At 38.2% G+C, this 22,491-nt stretch overlaps 1 protein-coding gene across 1 annotated transcript in view; it reads left to right on the forward strand.

Moving 5' to 3' along the window:
• The window catches only part of gnai2b (guanine nucleotide binding protein (G protein), alpha inhibiting activity polypeptide 2b), a 44,668-nt gene that overhangs the window by 16,041 nt on the left and 6,136 nt on the right, over window positions 1-22,491 (forward strand). Inside the window, exons 2-4 of the mRNA XM_030729209.1 lie at window positions 13,819-13,861; window positions 17,263-17,404; window positions 21,543-21,703. Coding sequence (XP_030585069.1) covers window positions 13,819-13,861; window positions 17,263-17,404; window positions 21,543-21,703 — 346 coding nt within the window. The remainder of the gene's footprint in view (window positions 1-13,818; window positions 13,862-17,262; window positions 17,405-21,542; window positions 21,704-22,491) is intronic.

The raw sequence follows: 22,491 nt of genomic DNA on the forward strand, positions 1-22,491 counted from the left end.
GTAAACAATTCAAACGCTCAGTTTGCTAAAGATTTCTTTATGTGTTTATCTAAGGGGCAGACATTATGTCACTATGATATACTGAGTGAGTTGAATCTTGTGTCTGAATGAGGTTAAAATCATTCAAAAAAGCTCCGTGACTATAGGTCACAAAGATGAACCAGTCCGTTCCTCCTCGAGTTTTTGCCATGGTTGCATTCATAATTGATGATATACCTAATGCATTTTTATCCTCTTCATTCTGCAAGGATCAACATACTACTTGAATTTTACTGCTGAGACAGGTTTCTTCCATCTAGTTAACAGAAGAGACAATGCAAACCCTGCGGCTTTAGTACCTCCAATTAGCAGATAGATTGGAGCTTACTTTTACTAATATCTTTTTAAGTCATACCCGTGTGAGCTGTCTGAGCTCAACCTTAAACATGTGCAGGAGTGATGCTGATCATATAACACTAATGCGGAGCATTTTTCAGCAGAATAACTAATTTTACTTTTGATAGTTTATAAGAGTATGATAGTATATCAGGAAGGAGTGACAAAAGGTGAGGTCATTCAGGAAGCGTACACATTGCACTAAACAGGTTTGCACTGACTAATATTCTCTGCTTCTTCTCTGCTTCTTGGTGCTAACCCTGTCCTCCCTTTTTTTTTTAAATAAACATGCTAATCCCTGGTGTCTCAGATTGCCAAATTTTTCTGCTACTAAAGATGGTTGCTTCTTTCTACTGGTGTTATGTCCTATCTAATATGGGTATGCTTCAGACTTCTTTCAGGCCTATTTTGAAACACCAATATTTCCAAAGACCTTTACACTGCATTTTTAAAAAAACCTACTGCATGCAACTGTACAGTTGCTGAAACTCTACTTATATAGAGCATATGATGCATAAGTACAATACACAGAGGTTGTAGTTTTGCAACTACAGCTTTGCACAACTGTGATTGTCACTGCAGTAGTGGCTGGTGAGTTAGTGGAGTGTAAGTGTAAGCAGCTAAAGAGTCAGATATTGATATTACATGGTGAAGGGGTTGGTGAAGACCAGAAATAGGGCTAAAAGAGTGATTAGTTAGGTGCCCGGCAACAGCGAATCAGTTTTGGACAGATAATGATAGTAATGCAACACAAGATTACATGGTACAGTTTGTCTGTGGCAGTGTGCTCACATTACCCCCATGAACATTCTTCAGTCGAGTCTCCTAACAAATTATTGCATACACTGGGCAAAAATGTAAAACAGCGTGAAATTAACGAGATGATTTGAAATGCACCATTAATTAAGATGGCCTCAAAGCTGTTTCTGTTAAGAAGATAATGGTGAGTGATGAAGAGTGACATGAATGTTTATGCTTGTTTGTAATGTCAAATTTCTGTCTGATCACCGTATGCTACTACAAATAATAAACAGAAAGTTTACATTTTTCTTACAACAGTCAGTTACAATAGTAAGTCCAGCAAGTCCTGACAAAGATGACCAGGGATGGTTTGAAACATGATACTCTATGTGTATTATAATATTACTGTGTAAGATGAACTCTGATGTAAACTAGATGATGTGGAGAGAGAAAAAGGCAGAGACCTAATTTTTCTTCACTCAAGTCTAAATTAATGTGCCATTAATTTGGCAGTTACTCATTACTATGCAGCGTAGGAGTCAAACTGCAAAAGATCTCAATGTTATTAACAAGACATTCAAATGAACTATACTCGAAACTTGAACTACACCCACCTTGCCAAAGAAATTATAGATATAGATGTTATTTTAACAGCAAACGGGTCTCCTAAATGTATGGTGTATTGTTGACTTGTCATTGTCTCCTGTTGTTTTGACTGACATTATGAGGCTGCCATTCGCAATGACCCAACAACCCAGCTAATAGTTAACTGATCACCAATATTGAAGTTCTGAAATGATGCTGTACCATTATACCATATGTTATTTTTTACATATCACTAAATAATTGTTGCATGTCTGCACATAGCAGTTCAGAGGCTGACTAAAATCAGAAAATTCCACTACAGTCCTCTCTGTTGCCTTGTATGTGCAATGAATCTGTGGCCTAGTGAGTCTTTGCCTAAAAAAATATTTTCCTACCGTTGGAAAAAAGATATTTTCCACTTTCCAAACATGACAGCACGTGAATTTGTTGCTCATAATTTTGTTTTTGTAAGGAGAGTGTGGTGCTGTAACCGTGGCAACTAATGAAATGCCAGCACAAGCAGGGCGACCCATTATTCCATGGCCAGCTCTGCCAGGGCCGACATTTAGATGTGTTTTCCAGGCAGAGCTGGTATACTGTCTCATTTCTCTCAGCCATTGGGTCAACAGTAACGAAACAGTTGCTATAACATAAGCATCTTAGAGGCACATGGCAATATGAAAAATTATGTTTTTTTTTTAAGTCAGGAAATGATCTGTCAGGTGTGTGTAGTCTGTTTTTATACATAATGATATGCAGCGTGTCTGCAAATGAAGATGAGGAGGTAAAGCTGTGTGGAAATGGCATATTTTTTATTTTTTTTTGCACTACAGCTACCTTCCTGCACATTTTACATCTAGTTATCATAGCATCTTTATGCACAGCAGTTTTTTTTTTTTTTGCATTGTCAGAGTTTGTGTGCTCTCCGAAAAACTTCCTAAGAGGTGTCAGGGCACTTATATCTCTTCTGTGTGCCCTTACTTGTCCCGACAATCTGGTGTAACAGTAGAGTACTGCATGATTTTATGGTCCCTCAAAGAGTAAAACAGTTTCACTCCAGATGCCTCGTTTGTTTGCTGACATGTGTCTAAGTAAAGAGTATAAGCTGACAAAATGGTCTGGAGAAACACAGGGAGATGGTAGAGTAAGCAGAATGACTGCCAGGCAAACACAAGCTGTGGTGGTTTGTTATATGAGGAAGCTCTTTCCTGGTACAGCAGATTGATTAAGAGCAATGGAGGCAATAGTAAAGCTTTTTAGGGCCTGCTCTTTAAAAAAAAAAATCTGTGTTTTATACATCTCATTTATGGTGACATATATGGTTTGGTGCCATTTTTAACTGAATTGCACAAAATCTTTCTCCCTGCTAGGGTGTTTGAGCCAAGGATTTACATAATGACCAGATCAGTGTCAGAAAGCTCTCCAAGTATAAAGTCTTCCAACTATTTCCATATCAGATTGTCTTAGTAGCTCATTCTTATTCTCTCCAGCATGCAGAGTCATACATGAGGTATTAAAGGACTGACATTTGTGGGCCATCATCAGAAACTACCTAGATTATAGATTGTTTTGGAAATGCAAATGAATTTAACCTTGAGCTATTGTTAACAATAAATGGTAATATCTGGATTTTGTTTTAAGGCATTTTTTTTTTAGTACAAAGAAAAACTGCTGAAAGCATTTCAGTAATGGGTGATAATTTGAAGGTGAACAATATTTAATGGAAGAATTTGAGAAATGCATGTACTTTGACAACTAGACTCTGATGAAGTGTCATATTAGAGAGCGAAGGTAGGAAATAGGACGAGACCCCAGAGTCTGGATGCTGGTGCAAGAGCAGAGTTGGCAGATGTCTGATTGAGACCTTGAAAGAGATTCTCTGGACACTGGAAGAGATGAGATGAGAAGGAGTAGTGTTGCATGAACGATGGTCTGAAAGGCAGAACAGTGGGTTTTGAAAAACAGGGATCAAGAATTGGGTAATGTCACGGCCAGCGATGTGACGGGCAGGGATGGACCCAAATGCAGGACTCCAGAAACTGACTTAACTAAAAAGGTGTTTATTTGAAGGGACGAAAAAAAAAAAAACACAAAATCCTTCTGGGGTGAGACGAGGGGCAGACCATAAGGAAGACAGTAACACGCTGGCACAGCAACATCAACGACGCGACAAAGAACAAATGGAAACTGAGGGCTTAAATACACAATGGGTAATCAGGGTAAGAGGAAACAGCAGGGCACAGCAGGTGAGGCAAATGAAACTAATAACACAGGGGAAGTAAACTAAACACAAAGCACAGGGAAAACCAGACTGTCAAAATAAAACAGGAAGTGACTAACCAAGGTACATGCAGACAACATGGGGAACTGGCACACAGACTCAGGACAGAGACGCAGACCTTAGATACAGGGGAAGACAGGGACAAAGGGAACAAGAATCAAAACATACTGGGGAGACAAACTCAGAAAATATGAAACTGAACACAAAACGCTGGGCAAACGGCCCAGGACATGACAGGTAATACAAACTGGCAGTCAAGAAGATCAGTAGTAGAGTAGTGAAGATGAAATTAAGAAGGAAGTGAGCTGGAAAGCATTGGTAAGTGGAAGTGTAAAAAAGAATAGCAGAAGCAGAAATGAGGGAACAACCCATACAATATACATATTTTACACTGTATTTTAGAGAGCCTAACTAATATAGGATTTCTAAGACCAGCGGTATTACCGATATTTGGTGATCTAAAACTCTTGATATATCGGCCAATATTTTTTCTTTTAGATTTTCTTTGTAAGATTTTCCTAATATTTTCCTAATATTTGTTATGTGTAGTTATCAGTCCTTACTAAGATAATATGACACTGCACTTTAAAAATAAACTTGTTTTACTGTTGCAGCAAGTAGTTCATTCATTTACGCTCTGGCCGACTCCGCTCGGATCAGTTTGTTGTGCTTGTGGCATTCCAAACATGTTTCCAAAAGGGAAGTTGTAGTGCTCTCTGGTGGAAAAATCATGCAACATATTGAAACTCGAAACATGTTTGAAGTGTGTTTCTTCTATCCCTTCCTTACTTTTTGAATTTTTATTTATAAGCTATTTTAAATGTTGGTACCAATATATTGGCAAATAGCTAATATCGGCCGATAAGTTGGTTTAAATTCTAGTATTTTATCTTTTTATGGATTGCATGGCTCAGACGTGACATACTTGTGAAGAAGAATTTGCATTAAAAAAAAAGTTTAAGCCTGTATTATGACAGCTTTGAAAATTGGGTAATACTGACAATTGTATCAGTACATAACAAACAAAATATCTTTCCCTAGAAATTAGCCTGAAGATGGGATTTGAAATCTGTTACTGAATCGGTTATGTCCATGTAATTTGAAAGATAAGATAAGGTAAGATAAGCTGATTTTTCTTTTTCAACTGATGACCCAAACAAGGTCTTAATGGACTGGCAAATAGTTGGAAAGAGCACCCTAAAGGGAGTTATTTATTGGCATATGTTAGCGTGCAACCACATAAAAATTTAAAAAGCCTAGGTTCAATGCTCTGAGTTTGTTTTTCTGGTGCATTTTCTTCTCTCTGGTATTCAGAACATGTAGGTCCTGGGGGTCCATTAAAGGCCCATGCTTGGTTTAATATCTGCTGGAGGGTAACTCTTATCTCCATGTCACTTTTGAACTATAGAAGGTGCTGGGGAATATTAAAAGACATTCTGGTAATTTACACCTTTCTAATCTTAAAATATAATAAGCTCTTACAAGCAGATATAACTAAGATCAGACCAGCACAGCAGAGAGCAAATCAGGATCAGTGAGGCATTGGTACGTAGGACCGTTCAATTCTGGTACAGACTGAAAATATGAAAAAAAAGCAACTGTTACTGGCTGGCTGAAAGTAAAATTATTTTTGATATTTTGCCAATGGAAGAAGCAGGACAGTGCTACATTCATAACCTCATCCTGAAAAGTCATATTACTGTGAAAAAAAACACCCACAAATGGTCTAATGCTGGCAGATAAACCTCTATGCTGGAAATGGAAAACTATTACTTCAGACTTTATATTGCTGGGATATAATAGGTTTTGAAAAACCCAGCACATTACATGATAAAGTCACCTTCTTAAACTGTGGCTGGATCATTTGCTTTCACTGCCATGGGGAAGCATGTAAAAAGAAATGGATTAGAGAAAGAAGGGCATGTGTTGTACTCGCTAAGTAGACTCTAGTTTGATGTGTTGTCAGTGGTGACTGAGAAGGTTGTATTGGAAATGTGTAAAGCACTCAAGAGCAGCACCGGAGACACCTCCCAACCGCTTATAAGCATTAATTTAAAACAGGATGTTAAAGGCGCTGAAGGATGCATTGTATTCTAAAAGGATTAAAAGTGAAGAAGGGCTTCTCTTATAAGGAGACAGTAATGAAGTGGGTCTCTGCTGTACTCCTCTTAGGAGCCTAGCGCTCTTCCTCAGGCTTCACAGACTGATGGCATTGCATACATTTGCATGTCATGTTACAGCAGCCATTGATTGTTTTGTTTTTTTGTCCAAATTTCTCAGTGTATTGTTAATTTGTTTGCATCAGAAGAAACTTCGACTTTCGCTTGCTTCTCCCCGATCCTCTTTAAATGATATAAATCTTCTCTCTTGTTATATTCAATGTGCTTTCTTTGGTGCAATTTAACACTGGCTGTACATTTAGAGTGCAGCCGGCATCCTACTCTGGAAAGCAAAGCAGTGAAGCTCCACTGCTTCATGCAAGGCTGATGACCTACTTTCTCACTTCAGGCGATAACATACTGTACTGCATTCAGCCATGTAAAATTCCTCCATCGCTCTCTACTCTGCATGTGAATGCATTTTGGGTGGTGGGGGGGAGTTGGCTGCTTGGTTGGCTCAAACACCTGTGCTACCAGCTTGCTAACAGTCACCACTAGAACCTGCTTGTTTGTGATACACTAAGCTGATCTAGGTCTTTGTTTCCACTGAAAAAGGGAAGTAGTGTCTGCAAGAAATAACTTAGAGACTGCAGCAATCAGTAAGTAAGTAGGAGGAGAAAAATCTTGACTTAAGACTGGATGAAAAATGAGGGGGCTCTTAATAATAGCCTGCTGACAGAGGGCAGTGTAGTCGAAGCGAGCATGTAGTAAAAAAAACAAACAAAAAAATGGCCTTGAATTGAGTTGCTCTCTTACACAAATAAATACTCATAACCACACTCATCCACCAAACCTGATCCTGAGCAATCAAAGAGTTCAGTTTCCACTCCTCTTTCCACTCTTCTCTCTTAGGCCCCAATAGTAAACACCAGTTTAGTAAGGATTTCTGATTAAAATAACAGCCTGCTACTACTAGAAACAATGCTGATGAAAATGGTAAAAGTAAACCAAACAAGCAAAGCTGCAGAATGTAAGCACAGAATTTTTTAAGACCGAATTGAGCCAAACTGCAGAATTGGACAGTAGACACTGGGTTTGCAACCACAAGTGAAACCACTGATAAACCCGACCAGCAGGGCAGTTATTTTCAATCCACTGGACTTTATGCAGGGACACTCAAGATGTTCTTTGCTAAAAGCAGTATTTTGTTGTCAAGTATTAAACTCAATACAAGATACAGATGAGATACAAGCTTTAATTACAAATGTATGTCATATAACATACCCCAGTACACTGTGACAGAGCTTTATATAGAAGCAGCCTTTCTATTGTGCTATTAGTGCTATTAACACATAGAACAGTTCCACTTTTAATTGGCTGTAAAAGCTAGATGGATGTGAGCAGTCGTGACACTAGCGGTAGGGGGCAGTGGGCCGGATGAAAGTGCAGGAGGAATCGTGTCACAGCCGAGCCAGTGATTCATTCTCCCGTGGCAGTCGCTTAAACAATAGATGGCCTATAAAGCTGGCATATGCTGAGATGTGTTAACATGTCTCCACAGAAAAAAAATGCACAGGCAGTGGGCTGAGTGGCACAGAGATGTGAAACACAATGTTTGTGATTATAGGCCTCCTCAGGATGCTGTGGCATTGTGCTGAAAGTGCAGAATGGATTTGTGACATTGCCTGTTTTTAGAAAATGTATGTGTTTGTGGTGTGTGCTTCTAAGTATGTCACTTTTAATTAATCCAGACTCAAATAACTCTTTGATGTATTGCCGTGAAATTTTGTACCAGCACATATTCCAGGGCAAATGAATCCAACTGACTGGTAATTGCGTGCCCTTTTCTCTAGTACCATCACTAAAGTGCCATTTTTGTAATGTGAAATAATTCAACAGTAAAATACCACAAAATGCCAGATCCCTGTGTAAAAATCAAGCAGATTCACATATTTCATCAGCATCAGCCAGCGATGGTACTCTTAACAAAGTGATGAATTAAGTCCTTTAGTAGTTTTTAGCCTTGTTAGCTGGATCTACATCAATATTTCCAGTATTTTACTATTAGAAATTTGCCGTGCCTTTGTCTTGAATGTAATTACTACCAAAAGCCAAATAAGAGGCAGTTTGGTTTCAGACTAATACAGCTGTTGCACTCCCACCCTGGCTGCTGCGATATTTTTCATTATGTGTTAGTGTGGTTCACCTTTGTGCTTTCACATGTATGGAGAACTTTGCATGTTGCATCCACAGACATTATAAAAATGAAACTGCATGCTCATAGCAAGTTAGCATATCCTGGATCCTTCTGCCTTCCATGCAAACTGCTGGCCACTGCAGCAACCTGCCAGCAACCACTTGCCAACCAGTCATTGAATACACATTTTCCCTAGCAAATGGCAGTTGCGGGGGGTGGGGGGGGGGTTACTGACTGGTCTTTAGGCCTGAGTGAATGGTACTTTAGCAATTTCACAGTGGCTACCCACAACCACTTGCCGAGAGGTCAGGGAATACACAGTTTACCCTCATGACCAGTAGTTGCCAGATGGTTGTCAGATGGTTGTCAGGTCTGTGTGACTGGGGCTTTAGCGAAACACTAATTTGTTGAAACAATGCTGACAGTAGGGAGAAAACAAATGATTTTTGCTGCTGAGTGCTTTGCAGCTCACTCTTAAGTGTTCCTCCTTCCAAGATCACTTACAGCTCTTACACCTGAGCTCTGCATTTATCTACAAACTGGCAGATAACCTGTTATGAATATTAATTAATTTTTTTTATCAGGCACTCATGGTAGTACACATCCCACAACCTTTTCTCTTAACCAATACCCGTTGTGTTCAGTCCTCTCACACACTTTACTCTGCATCGTCATCCTCCTCCTCCACTTCTTGCTCATTTGTCACTCTTGTTCATGCTGTCCACCTCTACTCCCAGTCCCACCTATCTATCCTCTCTTTGTTAACGGCCTTTTAATTATAGTCCTTTCTCTTCCTCGCCATTGTCCTCACTCATTTGTTTTAAAAGAATGTTTGCTGGATAGATAGTGGTTTGTCTCTGCTCAAAATCTCCACATCATACAGTTATAGGTCCTCTGCCAGCCCTTCCAAAGGGACTCTGTGTGAGTTCTTATCTCCTCCCTGCTGGACGCAGCTATTCTCAGCCAATTTATAATGCAGCTTACCTTGGGCTAGGGATTGCAATTAAAACATGTGACTCAAATAAAGACCACAAGAAGTTATTATGATTTTTTTGTAATGTGCTTCAACAAAAACGCCTTTCTCATTTTTGCATTAGTCCAAGTGCTGGGTCAGGCAGGATGTAGCCATCTTCTGATAGACACCAGTGATTTCTTTTTGCCCAAAGACAAGTAGCTTCAGTGTGAGCTTCCCACTTTTTCTGACAGATCCAACACTCCTTTTCACAAGTCTAAACAGAGATGGAAATCACTATTAACCATGTAACGCCAAGTGTATCATATTTGACACAAGTTTTTGTGAGTTTTTGAGACCTCTACATCATCAGTGTGTTTTTCAATTTGCCTAAAGGTTCAATAAACAGTCTATTTTCAAAGATTTGAATTTTCTGGTAATTATTTCATGGTTCAGGCTTTAAAAAACTGCATATGAAACTATGCTGAGTCAAAGTAACAGTGTGACAGTAAATAAAATATAGTATTGGCTTTTATGGCTTTTATTTCTGTATCTTCCAACACTATAAGCTACTCTATCTGAAATGTGGGCCTCAGCTTTATAGAACCAATGACAGTGTCTTCAAAAATGTCAAATATGAACATTTTGCTCTGCAGAGCAGAGCTCTGGTTTTACCTATGGAATACACCTTGGAAAATGTGACATTTCGAGAACACGTGGTCTTCCTTGGAACAGATTTTTTTATTTAGCCTATTTGAATAGAAAAAGCCAAAGATTTATAGTTATACTAAACAGCAGCAAATATTTGGCATTCTTGTTTTATAAATGATGATAAAAATTGTGGCAATTAATTTGCTGTCAGCTGCCTTTTAATTGAGTAGTGCTGTAAACACCCTTGAGAAAATGCCAGATATAGACTGATACTGTAGAAGTTTTTTGACTGATGACTGACCTTTTGTGCTATGACATTATCTGTGGATTTATGTGTTTGCCGGGTTCAGAATATCTCATCAGACCATGAATGGATACTTTGTGTCATCAACAGTGGGTGACTGAAGCTACTGCCAAATTTGATTTTTTGTTTATCAATGTAAGTTGGCCTGTGAGGGTATTGGCTGTGTTGAGAGAAATGTTGTATTTTTTGTAGCCTGGCTATTTGTGATCCTCATCCTACAAATCATGTTGTTATCACTGCAGCATGTTCTGGCACTCACTGAAAACCAACTGTGGAACAGCTATAAATACTTGGGGTTAAAAAAGCAGAACGTAAGGGTGGGGGTTGTCTTCTAATCTAAAGTGATTCTGAACCTGTAATATTTTCCACCTGCCAGTGCAACACACAGATGGAGCTTTGTAATACTCTGATGCAGGGGATACGCCTCCTTATTTGGAATATTCTTTAGATTTGTCAATAACAGCAGAAGTGAATGCTTTTAGTGCTACTGTTTGATGTTCTCTGCAGGGACTCGTGTATTTGAGCTGCATGTGAGAAAGTTGTTGAAATCAACTGTGCAACCAGTTATTTTATTGACACACACAAAAAAACTGTGTTAATATCCTTCTGAATGGCAATTGATTAATGTGCAGAAGCTTTTTTGCCCTCACAATCAAGCACTGTTTTGAGTGCTAGCAATGTCGCTACCTGAGTTAAAGATGAATTAACAAAATATTTAATTTACTATCAAACACGTTCAGTTAAAACAGCAATAAACAAGTTTTGAGCAACATTGCCACCATTACCAGTGCTATCTGGATTGTTTGCATTTTATAACACCCAGTTGACTTGATTTACTTTCCTTTCCATCTCTTTCCCTGTCATCTGTAGGCAGACAGAAGTGCATTGTTAAAATAAGCTAAACAACAGCAAATCTAAGCATCACTGGGGTCATTTTTAATATCTATTGCACTGTGTAACATTTCCATACACATTTACTTCATAATAATCAGTTAAAAAAACTTGTCTGTTCCCACTTTATGTTTACTCTGTTTTTGCTGTTTTGCTTAAGTGTAACTAATACTACATTAAAGAAAAAGTTTGATATTGTAAAACAAACATTTTGTAATGCTTTCTTTTCAAGAGTTAAAAAGATTTTTGCCACTACCTTAACAATGGCGCTTAATAATGGCACATCCCCTATGACCACAAGCATTTTATGTTAAGCTAAGCTAACCAGTTGTTTGCTGTCGATGCAAGAAAGATAAATGAACACGTTTCCAAAAATGGCAACCCATTACTCTAATTTTTAGCCAAGGTTACCTGAAATCTGTATCATAGTATTTAAAATTGATAAAATGCCCTACTCAGGAAATATTAAATAAGAACTCTTTTATGAACCTTTACCAAGATTCAAATATCAAATTTGTTCGTGTGTTTTTGAAATTTGTATTTGAAATCTGTATTTGGTGTCTGCCTCAAAAATCTCTTGGGCTCCACTGTATCTTTATATTTCTTATTATGAAACAAGGAAAGACAAATCATGTGGAGTGCTTTTTTCTTTATCATGGTTTACAATAAACGCCACCCTGAAGATGGATAAAAGCAATAATATTTATATTGCACTGTTTACTCCCTCTGGTTGCAACAGTAAGATGATCTCATCTTGTAAATCCGACACCAGTTCAAAAGTTTTTCCCTGAAGCAGCATAAGAACAGTGCCCGGTTTTCCTGTAATACCTTGGGCCTGAAGAATATAGGAAGTGCTCTTCTTTCTTTCCTCTGCTGCTCCCTTTAGGTTTGAAATATTAATGGATGAGTTTTATTCTGGAATCAGAAAGGTGCCCTTCATACACGTGTGTCCACGGAGAGGTGGATATCACACTTTCCACCACCTACCTTATATCTTTAACCAGAACATTTTTATATAAGCACTTGCAAATCAGAGGGTGTATTTATGTTATTTCTTCATGTTTGTACATCGAAAGAAGCTTTAATGTTCCAGATAAAATGAGCTACTTACACAGTTTTGTCTTGCCTAGAGGTTTCTATGTCAGGATTTATTCAGGTATAAGAAAAAAGAAAACTGAAAAGGTAAACAATTTTTTGTGTTATAAAAAAAAAAAAAATAGCAGGCATTCTTTTGTGTGCTGGGCTGTAAACAGTACATTTTTCATAAATACGTGAATCACCTAGAGATCCATCCAGGTTGTATAGCAACAACCTAAGACGTAGCTTTTTACACTCTTTCCCTTGCCCTGTGTTTCCTCCTTTTTCTCAGAAAAGTACTTGATGTGTGCGAAAATGATGTGTGTTGACAGTCAACACTGCTTGTCCCACTTGGTCCATCAGCCCGAGGCTGAGCTAATGTTTGTTGGCAGGGCTGTGTCAGGTGGCATGAAGGGACAGCTAATGGTGGCATAGAAGTGGCAAAGGCTCGCGCCTACTCATTTCAACAAGATAACAATGGTCTTGAAACAGCTCACTGTATTCATAATTCAATAATGTAGGTTTATAGACTATGAAACAAAATGCACTAATGTGCTGACTTGAGAACTGTGTGCATGATAACTTTGCTTGCATAAGGAGCATACAGTTTTTGCTTGGCTGACTTAGAATCGAGTTTTAAATTCTTAATGAATCTTTAATTCTTTATTTTTGATACAGAGGAATAGGACGTTTATTGTCACATTGGTGTAGTGAGTCTTGTCCTCACAGCAGAATTTAGTGCTGAAACTACCAGCACTAAATGTGTGCCCTGTACTGGATTCTGCAATGCCCTGGATCCTCCAAATTCAGTATTTGAATAAATTAATTTTTCTGTTGTTTACTTCTTTGTTTGACTAGCTTGCTGTTTTCCTCTTCCTTATGACTGATGGCACATTCCCAAGGAAATTTGATGTTGTTGTCAGTTGACAATAACTGAAATACTGGAATAGGATCAAAATACCAACGAATGAGCAGAGTAAACATTGCTTCAAACCATTACTCATAGTAGTGAAGTAACTAGAGAGTCTGCAGTCTATAGCCAAAGGGGTCTCTAATGTAATTTGCTATAAAAGATTATAAAAATTGTGATGGTTCATTAGAGCACACACATGGGGCATTTATTCAAGCATATTGTGCCAGGTGGGCCCTTCCACATTTGTGTGGGCCAATGGAAACTATAACACATTATGTCAATGTGGTGCACCAAACCCTCCCTCTGCTGTGTAGTTTGTCTAATTAACCAAATAGCTAACTATGCCTTTCCTTGGAAACCTAACTACAGGATAGCTTTTAATTTGCTAGAAAGTCACCTTAAAGTCACCTTAAAATTGAGTTTTTCATCATACTAAGTGGCTTAGGAAAAGCTGTGCAGTCATGAAGCATTTAATAGTTAAAAGCCACGTCTTTTTGGAGTGAAAAATAAACACTGAAATTAATATAAAATTATAATTCTTTTATAATTATAAAAGTGGTCATGCATCAGGTTCACACAAATGGAAACATAAATAAACCAGGCAACACACAGGATGAATGTGGTGTTTGTAGTAGGTCATTGCTGGGTTGCTCTTCTTTTCAAAGGAGAAACAGCCACAAATAAAATGTAACTTTATTCTTAATACGTGCACACAGATCTTTTGTAACTCTAATATTTTAATGTTCCAACAGGTGCCGGGGAGTCTGGGAAGAGCACCATTGTAAAGCAAATGAAGTAAGTTGCAAAATGAATGTTGTTCTCTCTTTATTTTAAATGCTGCGTAACCGAAAGATGGCTTTTTCACCTCACCGAAACACAGCCACAAACTAATATGGGCTATAATGCTACAGGCTTACTGCTCATTTTTTATGAATGATCTGTTTGTCACATAGTTAGTTGCTTGTTTAGTGAAAGAAACCAAAGTAGTTTTTGTGTTTAAAGGTGAAAGTTTTTTAAATGTGTTTTTAAAACCTCACAAATTAAGAAACTTTGCAATAACCACAGTATATTTTAATTATGTGGTTTCACTGAGCCTAATAACCACAGTTGTCCTAAGCGGTTACATGATAACCACATGTGGTTATCAGCTCAGTTAATCAACCCAGATTATCTGACTCTAGCTATGAGTGTGTTTACATAAGAGGGGCAGTGTTGACACCAGATGACCCATTTCAAAATATGGACAGGTCTGGAGCTGTATTTATTTTTTTAAATAATACAAACTAAAAGCAATGCAGTTGCTGCAGCTAGAGACTACAATTAAATCTTGCAAACAGTTTGAATGTGTAAACTGATAGGCTTATTAGTATCCCTCCATCAAGACACATGTAGCTCTGGCTGTAATTACAATGTTATATTCCATTTCATTCATGTGTTACTAATATGTAAACTTATATACACACTCTTTTCCCCTTGTTCTTTCACCTGCAATCTCAGCAATGTTAAACTAAAATTAAAACTGTACACAGGCTTCATGGAAAATCTTATATCTTCAATTGGTATGATGCTTCAATTAGATTATTTTTCTATTCAAAAGTCTACAGAAGAATAAATTGGCAGTTCCACCTGATGAAAATCTATTTCTATTGCATAAGATGCTCTTAAGGGAACTCAAAGGATTTGGACAGTCTAAATTCTGGACTTTTTGAAACATCCATTCATTGTCACTGCAGCAAGCTCTAAATAGTAATGGTGACGCCATCTTCTAAGATTGGTCAATAGGCACAGCTTTATACATGTTGATCTGTTATTGCCAACATAACCTGTTTTGATACAGGTGAGGTGTGCTGCATAAGTTATGATGGCGGTATACTGTACTTCGATAAGCACTGACTCACTGCTGAAACCGTGAAAACTAAGGGGAAACCTCGCAAACAGCTCTCTGTCGCAGTTCACTGTTCTTATTTTCTGTGTTTGGTTCAGAAACAGGGAGATACTGACCGTGAAGCATAATAAATTAGAACTTGAGCAGTTTGCAATTCCAACCATGTCATTTTCAGATAAGATACATTGGAATTCTTCCTATGCAGCTGCCAGAGGATGACATGGTCACAAGTGTTTATTATTTTCTTTTACTTGTAATAAAACATGAATATGGGGAAGAGTTACTGAAAACCACAGATAGTGTAAAAGATGGACTTAGCTTCTGGGTCAGAAAAATGAAGCCAAACACTGCCTTAAACCTGCAATCTGTCTGAAGGTTACCAGATGGGGAGAGCTGTGGTTGCAAAAAGACTGGGAAAACGTCCTTCTGCCTTGACCTCTATAAACACTTTCCGGATTTCTGGGTTTAGTCTCTCATTTTGGGTCATATTGAATAAAACATTAAGTCTTTTGTAAAACTTGGATATACTATATTTCAGAATGGAGGTCCGATGAGCAAGCAATTTCACAGTCAGACCCACCCGTCCTTGTCTCATAGGTTTTTTTGAAATCAAGATGGCGATGGTAAAAACACTGATCTTTAAAACAAGACTTCTGAAAAGAGTGGATGACATCAGGGAACGCCATGTCTGTCTTTTATACTGTCTGTACTGAATTGGGGGGGGGGGGCACGAATCAGAATACACACTGGCACACATTAATGGATACACACACAGAGGACAGTAAATGCCTTAATTATTCACATCCCTTTGGGCTAACCAGGCATTGAATCCATTTTTTATGAGTTTGGACCATGAACAGTGTGTTGCTTTTGGAGCCAGTTTATTAACTCGTACAGGAGTACCGGTTTATAAGCATGTAAGACAGAAGCGCTCATGATGCTGACCTTTGATTTAAGATCATACATGAAAACTTGCCATTATAGGAAGAAAAGTTAGCTAAACCTATGTTTTGTTTTTAAAACGGCTTAAAAAGAATGCCGCTGTTTTCTAAATTATTTCTGTTCATTAACATTTACATCAGGAGGCTGTTAAAAGCAGCGGGCAGCCCCACTTTAGAATTAATGTGGGGCTGTCTCACTTTGCTCTCTCTGCACTTTGTTTTGCAGCATGATGAAGTCTGGATGATTGCATCTCATGATGGACTGCACACTTAAGCGTGCACAATCACTTAGTTCCCTCACAGTCAGGGTAATAATATTGCAAGAGGTAAACTTAGGATACGGCATTCGCTGAATTCTGCAGAGCTGAGTTGGTCCCACTGCGTGTTAACCCCGTTTGCTACACATCATCCTACACAGCATGCTGGCATGATAAATATGATTCAGAGTATACAGTATGTTTTTTTTTTTTGTTTTTTTTTATAGATGAGATGGCAACACAGACAAAAAAAAAATCCTCTTTTAGCTTCAAAAATGTTTTACATTTGAACACCCAACCAAAACTCTTCTTATATTAATTCATTAGTAACAATATTGTATGTAATGATTGTAAGGAAAAATGATTGAAATTGTACAGTACAAAGACCTTTGTTAGAATTTGAGTTGCTTTGATGTTCTGCTTGAAAAATGTTGGTTAGTTCAGCAGTTTAACTTGAATCAAAGCTTGCCAGCTAACTAAGTAACAGTATCTTGGGCCTAACCCTTCTTAGAAAGAATTTAGCAATAATAGACATGTATTTTACTTAATCAGAATTTGCGACCAGTTTGCATTAATTTATAAAACAAAATGAGGTAAAATAGGACAGAAATAGGTAGTAAAGGCAATAAGGTAATAAATAGGTCAGTTTCTGGCCTATTTCCTTGTCATCTGCACCATTGATCTGCAACATCGCTTTTCGGGAAACCTGCTGACAGTAAGAATTCAAAGGTTGCTGCCTTTTATATACTTTGATCTGTGTTTTTTTTTCCTTTATTTTTATGGCAAAGAAGCTGGGGAAAAATACTGTATTAAAGCATAACTTGTTGTTTTGGTAGTCTTCATTAAAACAGTAATTGATTACACCTTGTGTATATTGAACCAGGTGTTGCTAATCATTCATCCTGTTCTTACTGGCCATGAAGTGATTCTGTGCAAAAGCAAAATCTTGCCATCACTTAGACTTGAAGTGCACCAGAAATCTTTTTGTAAATCAGCATCATAAACAGGAGAAATTATTTCAGCAACCATAATTGTATCACACATCTGAAAATACTGTGGACCTCTGCTTAATGTGCACTTAAATAAACCTTAAATGTCTCTTGATATTCTCAGGATCATCCATGAAGATGGCTACTCAGAAGATGAGTGTAAGCAGTACAGAGCAGTGGTTTATAGTAATACCATCCAATCTATAATGGCCATTGTTAAAGCCATGGCCAGTCTGAAGGTAGACTACAGCAATCCTGCCAGAGTGGTAAGATACACAAACACTCACAAACAATATATTTCCTAAAGCATGACATTTGTGTGCAAAATAATGACACCAATGTTTTTTTTTTTACATTATAGATAGATTAAATACTTTATCAATTGGCATAAGTGTGGGACGTGTAAGAGCAATAAAGACTAATGAGGAAGAGTCAGACCAAAGGCTAAAAACCACTGTTGGACTGTTGAATTCAGGTGCCGTTTACACGAGACCGTTTTCATTTTGAAACGGTGTCGTTTTGATGCGTTTCGGCCTTGCGTTTACACGACAACGGTGTCGTTTTGATGCGTTTCGCCCTTCTGTTTACACGACAACAGAGTGAAAACGATGTGTTTCAGAAACGGGGTCCAGAGTGGAGCGTTTCAGAAACGCACCGGCTTGCGTTTTCGTGTAAACACTTGAAACCGGGGTGATTTGAAAACGCTCGACTCGCACATGCGCACTATGGTTGCGACGGCCAGTTTTTCGCGCACGCGCAAACTGATAAACAGTACTCGCGGATTCACGAGTGCTTCTTATGCTTTTCCTGTGTTTTTACCGTTTTGTAATTCAGCGTTGTGTGCAGCAGCGATCCAACCTCATCATCGGTCCACACAAAACCTCTCACATTGGCCGTTTTGTAAGTAATGAACAATTTGCCGCACTACCTACTGTGTCACTCCACGCATGCGCGTCTTGCGTAAACAAACTGCAAAGAGAAAACCAACGCCAACTTGTGGCCTGGCATGGGAACTACATCGTTTTCATCGTTTCACATGTCCTCGTGTAAACGCGGATCGTTTCTGAAACGCCATCGTGTAAATGAAAGGCTGAAACGCATCAAAACGACACCGTTTCCAGTGAAAACGGCTTCGTGTAAACGGCACCTCAGTTTGGCCATAACAACCATTGACTTACTAGGAGCTCCCTTGGGGCTCAGCAAAACAAAGCCTGCTTTATCAACAGCATCTTGCAACTGTGTTTCTGGCACAGTCCTTCAGAGTTACTCTGTGTTTTCCCAGAACTGAAATCACAAGTTTTCCATTGTTTCAAGTCATGTTCCATTCATTTGTGCCATTCACTTGTCAATATAAAGAAGGTAAAAAAAAAAAAAAAAAAACTCTGTTTCATATATACATACTGTATGTGTTATTACTAAGACAGACATTTTCCTCTCTCTCTTAAACACAGTATAATTCAGTAAAATAAGATTATTTAAAGGCTGTCATGACTCTGGGAAACCAGATCTTTTTCTTACATGTTTCTTCCTCTTGGCAATTCCTGTTCAGTCAGTACCACTCTTTAAGCTGTGCCAATATTTTAAACAAACATGGTATCATGTGATTTCCAACATGTGTCTGTTCACAGCAGCCTTTTTTATCAGCAGTAACATTGACGTAGTAGATGCTACAAAGAACTGGAGCACAGTATAATCCTTTTCTGATGTGTCTTTGCAACCTGCAGGGAAACAACACTTGTCTTACTGACTCCATCTGGTCCATCTTTGATCTGCTCTCTCCTTAAAGTTGTACTAGACAGAGAAGAGTCTGAAAGTATACCTGCTGCAGGAGCAGCAGCAGCCACTGATTGGATTAATTCAGTACTGCTAGCAGGGCACAGTTGAACAGCACTGCTGAGGCTGCAGCCTCAGCAGCAACACAAATTAATTCCTTATTTTGAAGAGTACCCAGCTGTAAAAGGGAGATCTTACTGGTAGCCCATTAGTCTGTTTCTGCTTTTTAACAAATGTGCACAAATTAATTTTTTGGTCCTAGGATTTATGTTGCTTTATCACAAGTTTTAGCTCATTGTTAAGTCATCCTAACCACAACTTTACTGCTTCTGCTCATCTGCTGGTGCAAGATTCTCATTTTAGAACGAGGCGGAGTGAAATATTTGAGAGGCAGCCAGAGACCATATTCAACATACAAATCATGTTTCTAAAAACAGTTTAATTAGCCATAGCTACGGCTGATAAAATCTGCTATTAACATTTGTCATTTGAGCTGAAAAATCAACAATTGCTTTCCAGAAAAAAGAAGTCTTGCTTTTTTGGTTTCGTACCTCTGTTTGAAACTAAGGATTCACAGAGAATGCCACAGTAAAACTACACACTGTGTGCCCATACAAGAATGGAGAACTTGGCAAAGGCTGACATCAGTAAAAAATATTTTATGGTTTCTTTCATGTGAGGATTTGGAAGTTGTCTCCGTAGTGCACCCACTAGCAAATTTAATATCAGTGGGATTTTGGACTTAGAAAGCTTCATTGATATGACTATATAATTCCTAATTATCAGAAATATGGAATGAATATGGCAAATAATTCCTACAAACACCCATTCATTAAACATTTATGCCAAAACCTGTAGACAGAAGACACACACACTTCAACATCAGTAAAACAGCTTCAGGCAGAGATGCAGTCCCTTACACCCTGTGAACACTTATCAACTTATCAACTAGCTGCCAGTGAGGTCTGACGGTGGCTGTGTGTGTGTGTGTGTGTGTATTCTGTAACTGAAGCTGTAATAGAAGGATTAAGGACTTTGCTGTGGTGACGTTTTTTCTCACCCATAGATCTGTCAAATGGCTGTGTGTACGTGATGCTACTCTCACACTCCCACACAGCAATTAGTGTGCTAGCCTGCCCATGCTTGCACAGCAGCCCTGTGGAAATTGACACACACAAACACACACACAGATTGTGTATTGTGTTCATACTGTTCTTTAAATATGGCCCGTATCAGATTTCAATTGAACTGGTCATAGTAGCTGAGCTGCATGTGCAAAGGAACATTAATACAGGCACGTTATGCTGTTATATATAAGTGAACATGAAACTGAAGTCAGTGTTTGCAGTTTCATGTTGATTCATCACAGTTTCAACTTGATGTGCAATCAAAGCCAGCAATTTTGTAAGTGGATGACAGAGAGGGCAGGGATAAAGAGAGTTCACTTTTGCCTTCAGTGTGAACCTTAAATTCTGCAGCCTGCAACTTGTAGCTTGGTTAAAGGGAGCAGGAAGGGTTTCATTAAATGCATCACATCCCCAAAGAGACATTGTAAAGATCAACTGCCAATTTCATTGGCAGCACATAAGCTCATTAGTCATACTCACTATAAAACACCACTAAATAAACACATTTTAATACAGCAGTAATGCTATTGGTCCAGACCAGACATTAGATACAGACACAAAAATTCAGTAAGCTGGCCATTTATCTCTATAATATAGAAAGTAAATCACAATCTATGCTCGCCAAGAAAGGGAATAAATGTGAAAGCATAACCTACGTAATCATAACCAACAAAATGAGCACAGATGTACACTCACTTAGTTGGATCCCCTTTAACCTTCAGAATTGTCTTAATTCTTCATGGTACAGAGTGCTGACAACATTACTCAGGGATTTTTGATGGCATTCAGGTTGAGACAGAAATAGATTTCTTCTCAATCCAGATTGTTTCCATTCAAAATGATGAAATGTTTCAATTCATTATGAATCATTTGTTTATTTGGACAATGCATATTTAAAGCTCTTGTTGATTGAAATAGCCCTACAGAAAATTCCCTCAGCAGTCTTGTGTTAACATATCCAGAGAAAACAAGGGATTAATTATTACTTTTTACATTTTCATCCTTGTAAATAAAGGTTGGAGAAAAATAATGAATGTTGTGCCAACAGGAGGATGGTGAACTGAGAGAAGCAAATAAGGTGGCAGACAGCAGGAAATCGTGCCACAGTCTGTTGAAGCAACCCTGCATGCTGTTACTTTGAGTCATGCAACCCTATCTCATATATCTTACATGTGCTTAGTCCAAATTAGATAGCACACTGGCTTATCACTGTTCATAATGATATCATCATAACATTATATTGCTACATGACTGCATTTCCTTCCTTTGTGACAATTCTGAGATATAGCTCACATCACTGCATACTGTTTTATTTTATCATAATTTGTCCAAAAGCCTGCTGACCTTTCTCTAACAAGTTACACAGATTAGCTTCTTCAACAGTTACAACATGCATTATTATGGTGATCCAGTTTGATCACAAAAAAAAGCAGATGTCACCTTGATTTTTTTTTTTGTTTTTTTTTGCAACAACCCACTCCTATGTCCTTGGTGCCCCCTGCAGGATGATGCCCAGCAGCTCTTTGCCCTGGCTGCAGATGCTGAAGAACAGGGCATTCTCCCTGATGACTTGGCTAATGTGATCAGGCGATTGTGGAGTGACAGCGGCATACAGAGCTGCTTTGCCAGATCGCGAGAATACCAACTCAACGACTCGGCAGCATAGTGAGTGTGAATTTGTGGGTGGATTCTTTGCTGTGATCTGTCAGTTACATGCAAATCTACTATTGGCTGGGTCAAATAAAACCCTGATTTTTACTCTACATAGTCTTAGATTGGCACAATGATCATCTTCTCCTACTTGTATCTCAGTCAGTATGCATTCTGTTCCTGAATACACCAGACCCTGTGTTAATCTACTGGGAATGCAAATATGGCTAATTGGGAAATCTCATGACCATTTTCATATCCAGAGGAATAAAAAACACACATAAACAGGTCCAGAGAGTTATAGTAAGAGAGATTATATTTGGAATTAGTTAATGGTTTTGTTGATCACATACTCATATTGATATATTCATATACATCTTCATATTGAGGGCTGTTTAATAATCCTGACATTAAGGATGCTTTTCTCTGAATATAATGTGCAGTCCTTTTAGCTTCAGTCATATGTGCAGCTTTGAAAAACCTTTGTGACTTCTCCTCTGAGTCATAGAGACAGGGAGGATTATTCAATAACTTCCATTTAGTGATTACCTCTCCCTCTGTGGGTTTGATTCTTTAATATTATAACCTGATAAGCAGAGCGCAGAATAATTTGTCTTGGGGTTGAAAAAAAATGAGACTCAAAAAACTGTGTTTACTTCAATGAAAATTAGCTTCCAAGTAAACTTTGAGAATTGATAGTTCTTATAATACCCCCAAGTGACCATTTTTTATTGGAACATGTTGATTCATTTTGTGCCAGCACTATATAAAATTCTGAAATGTTGCTTTGTGCGATATTTTCA

The sequence above is a fragment of the Archocentrus centrarchus genome, chromosome 5, assembly GCF_007364275.1.
Source record: "Archocentrus centrarchus isolate MPI-CPG fArcCen1 chromosome 5, fArcCen1, whole genome shotgun sequence".
NCBI classification, from domain to species: Eukaryota; Metazoa; Chordata; class Actinopteri; order Cichliformes; family Cichlidae; genus Archocentrus; species Archocentrus centrarchus.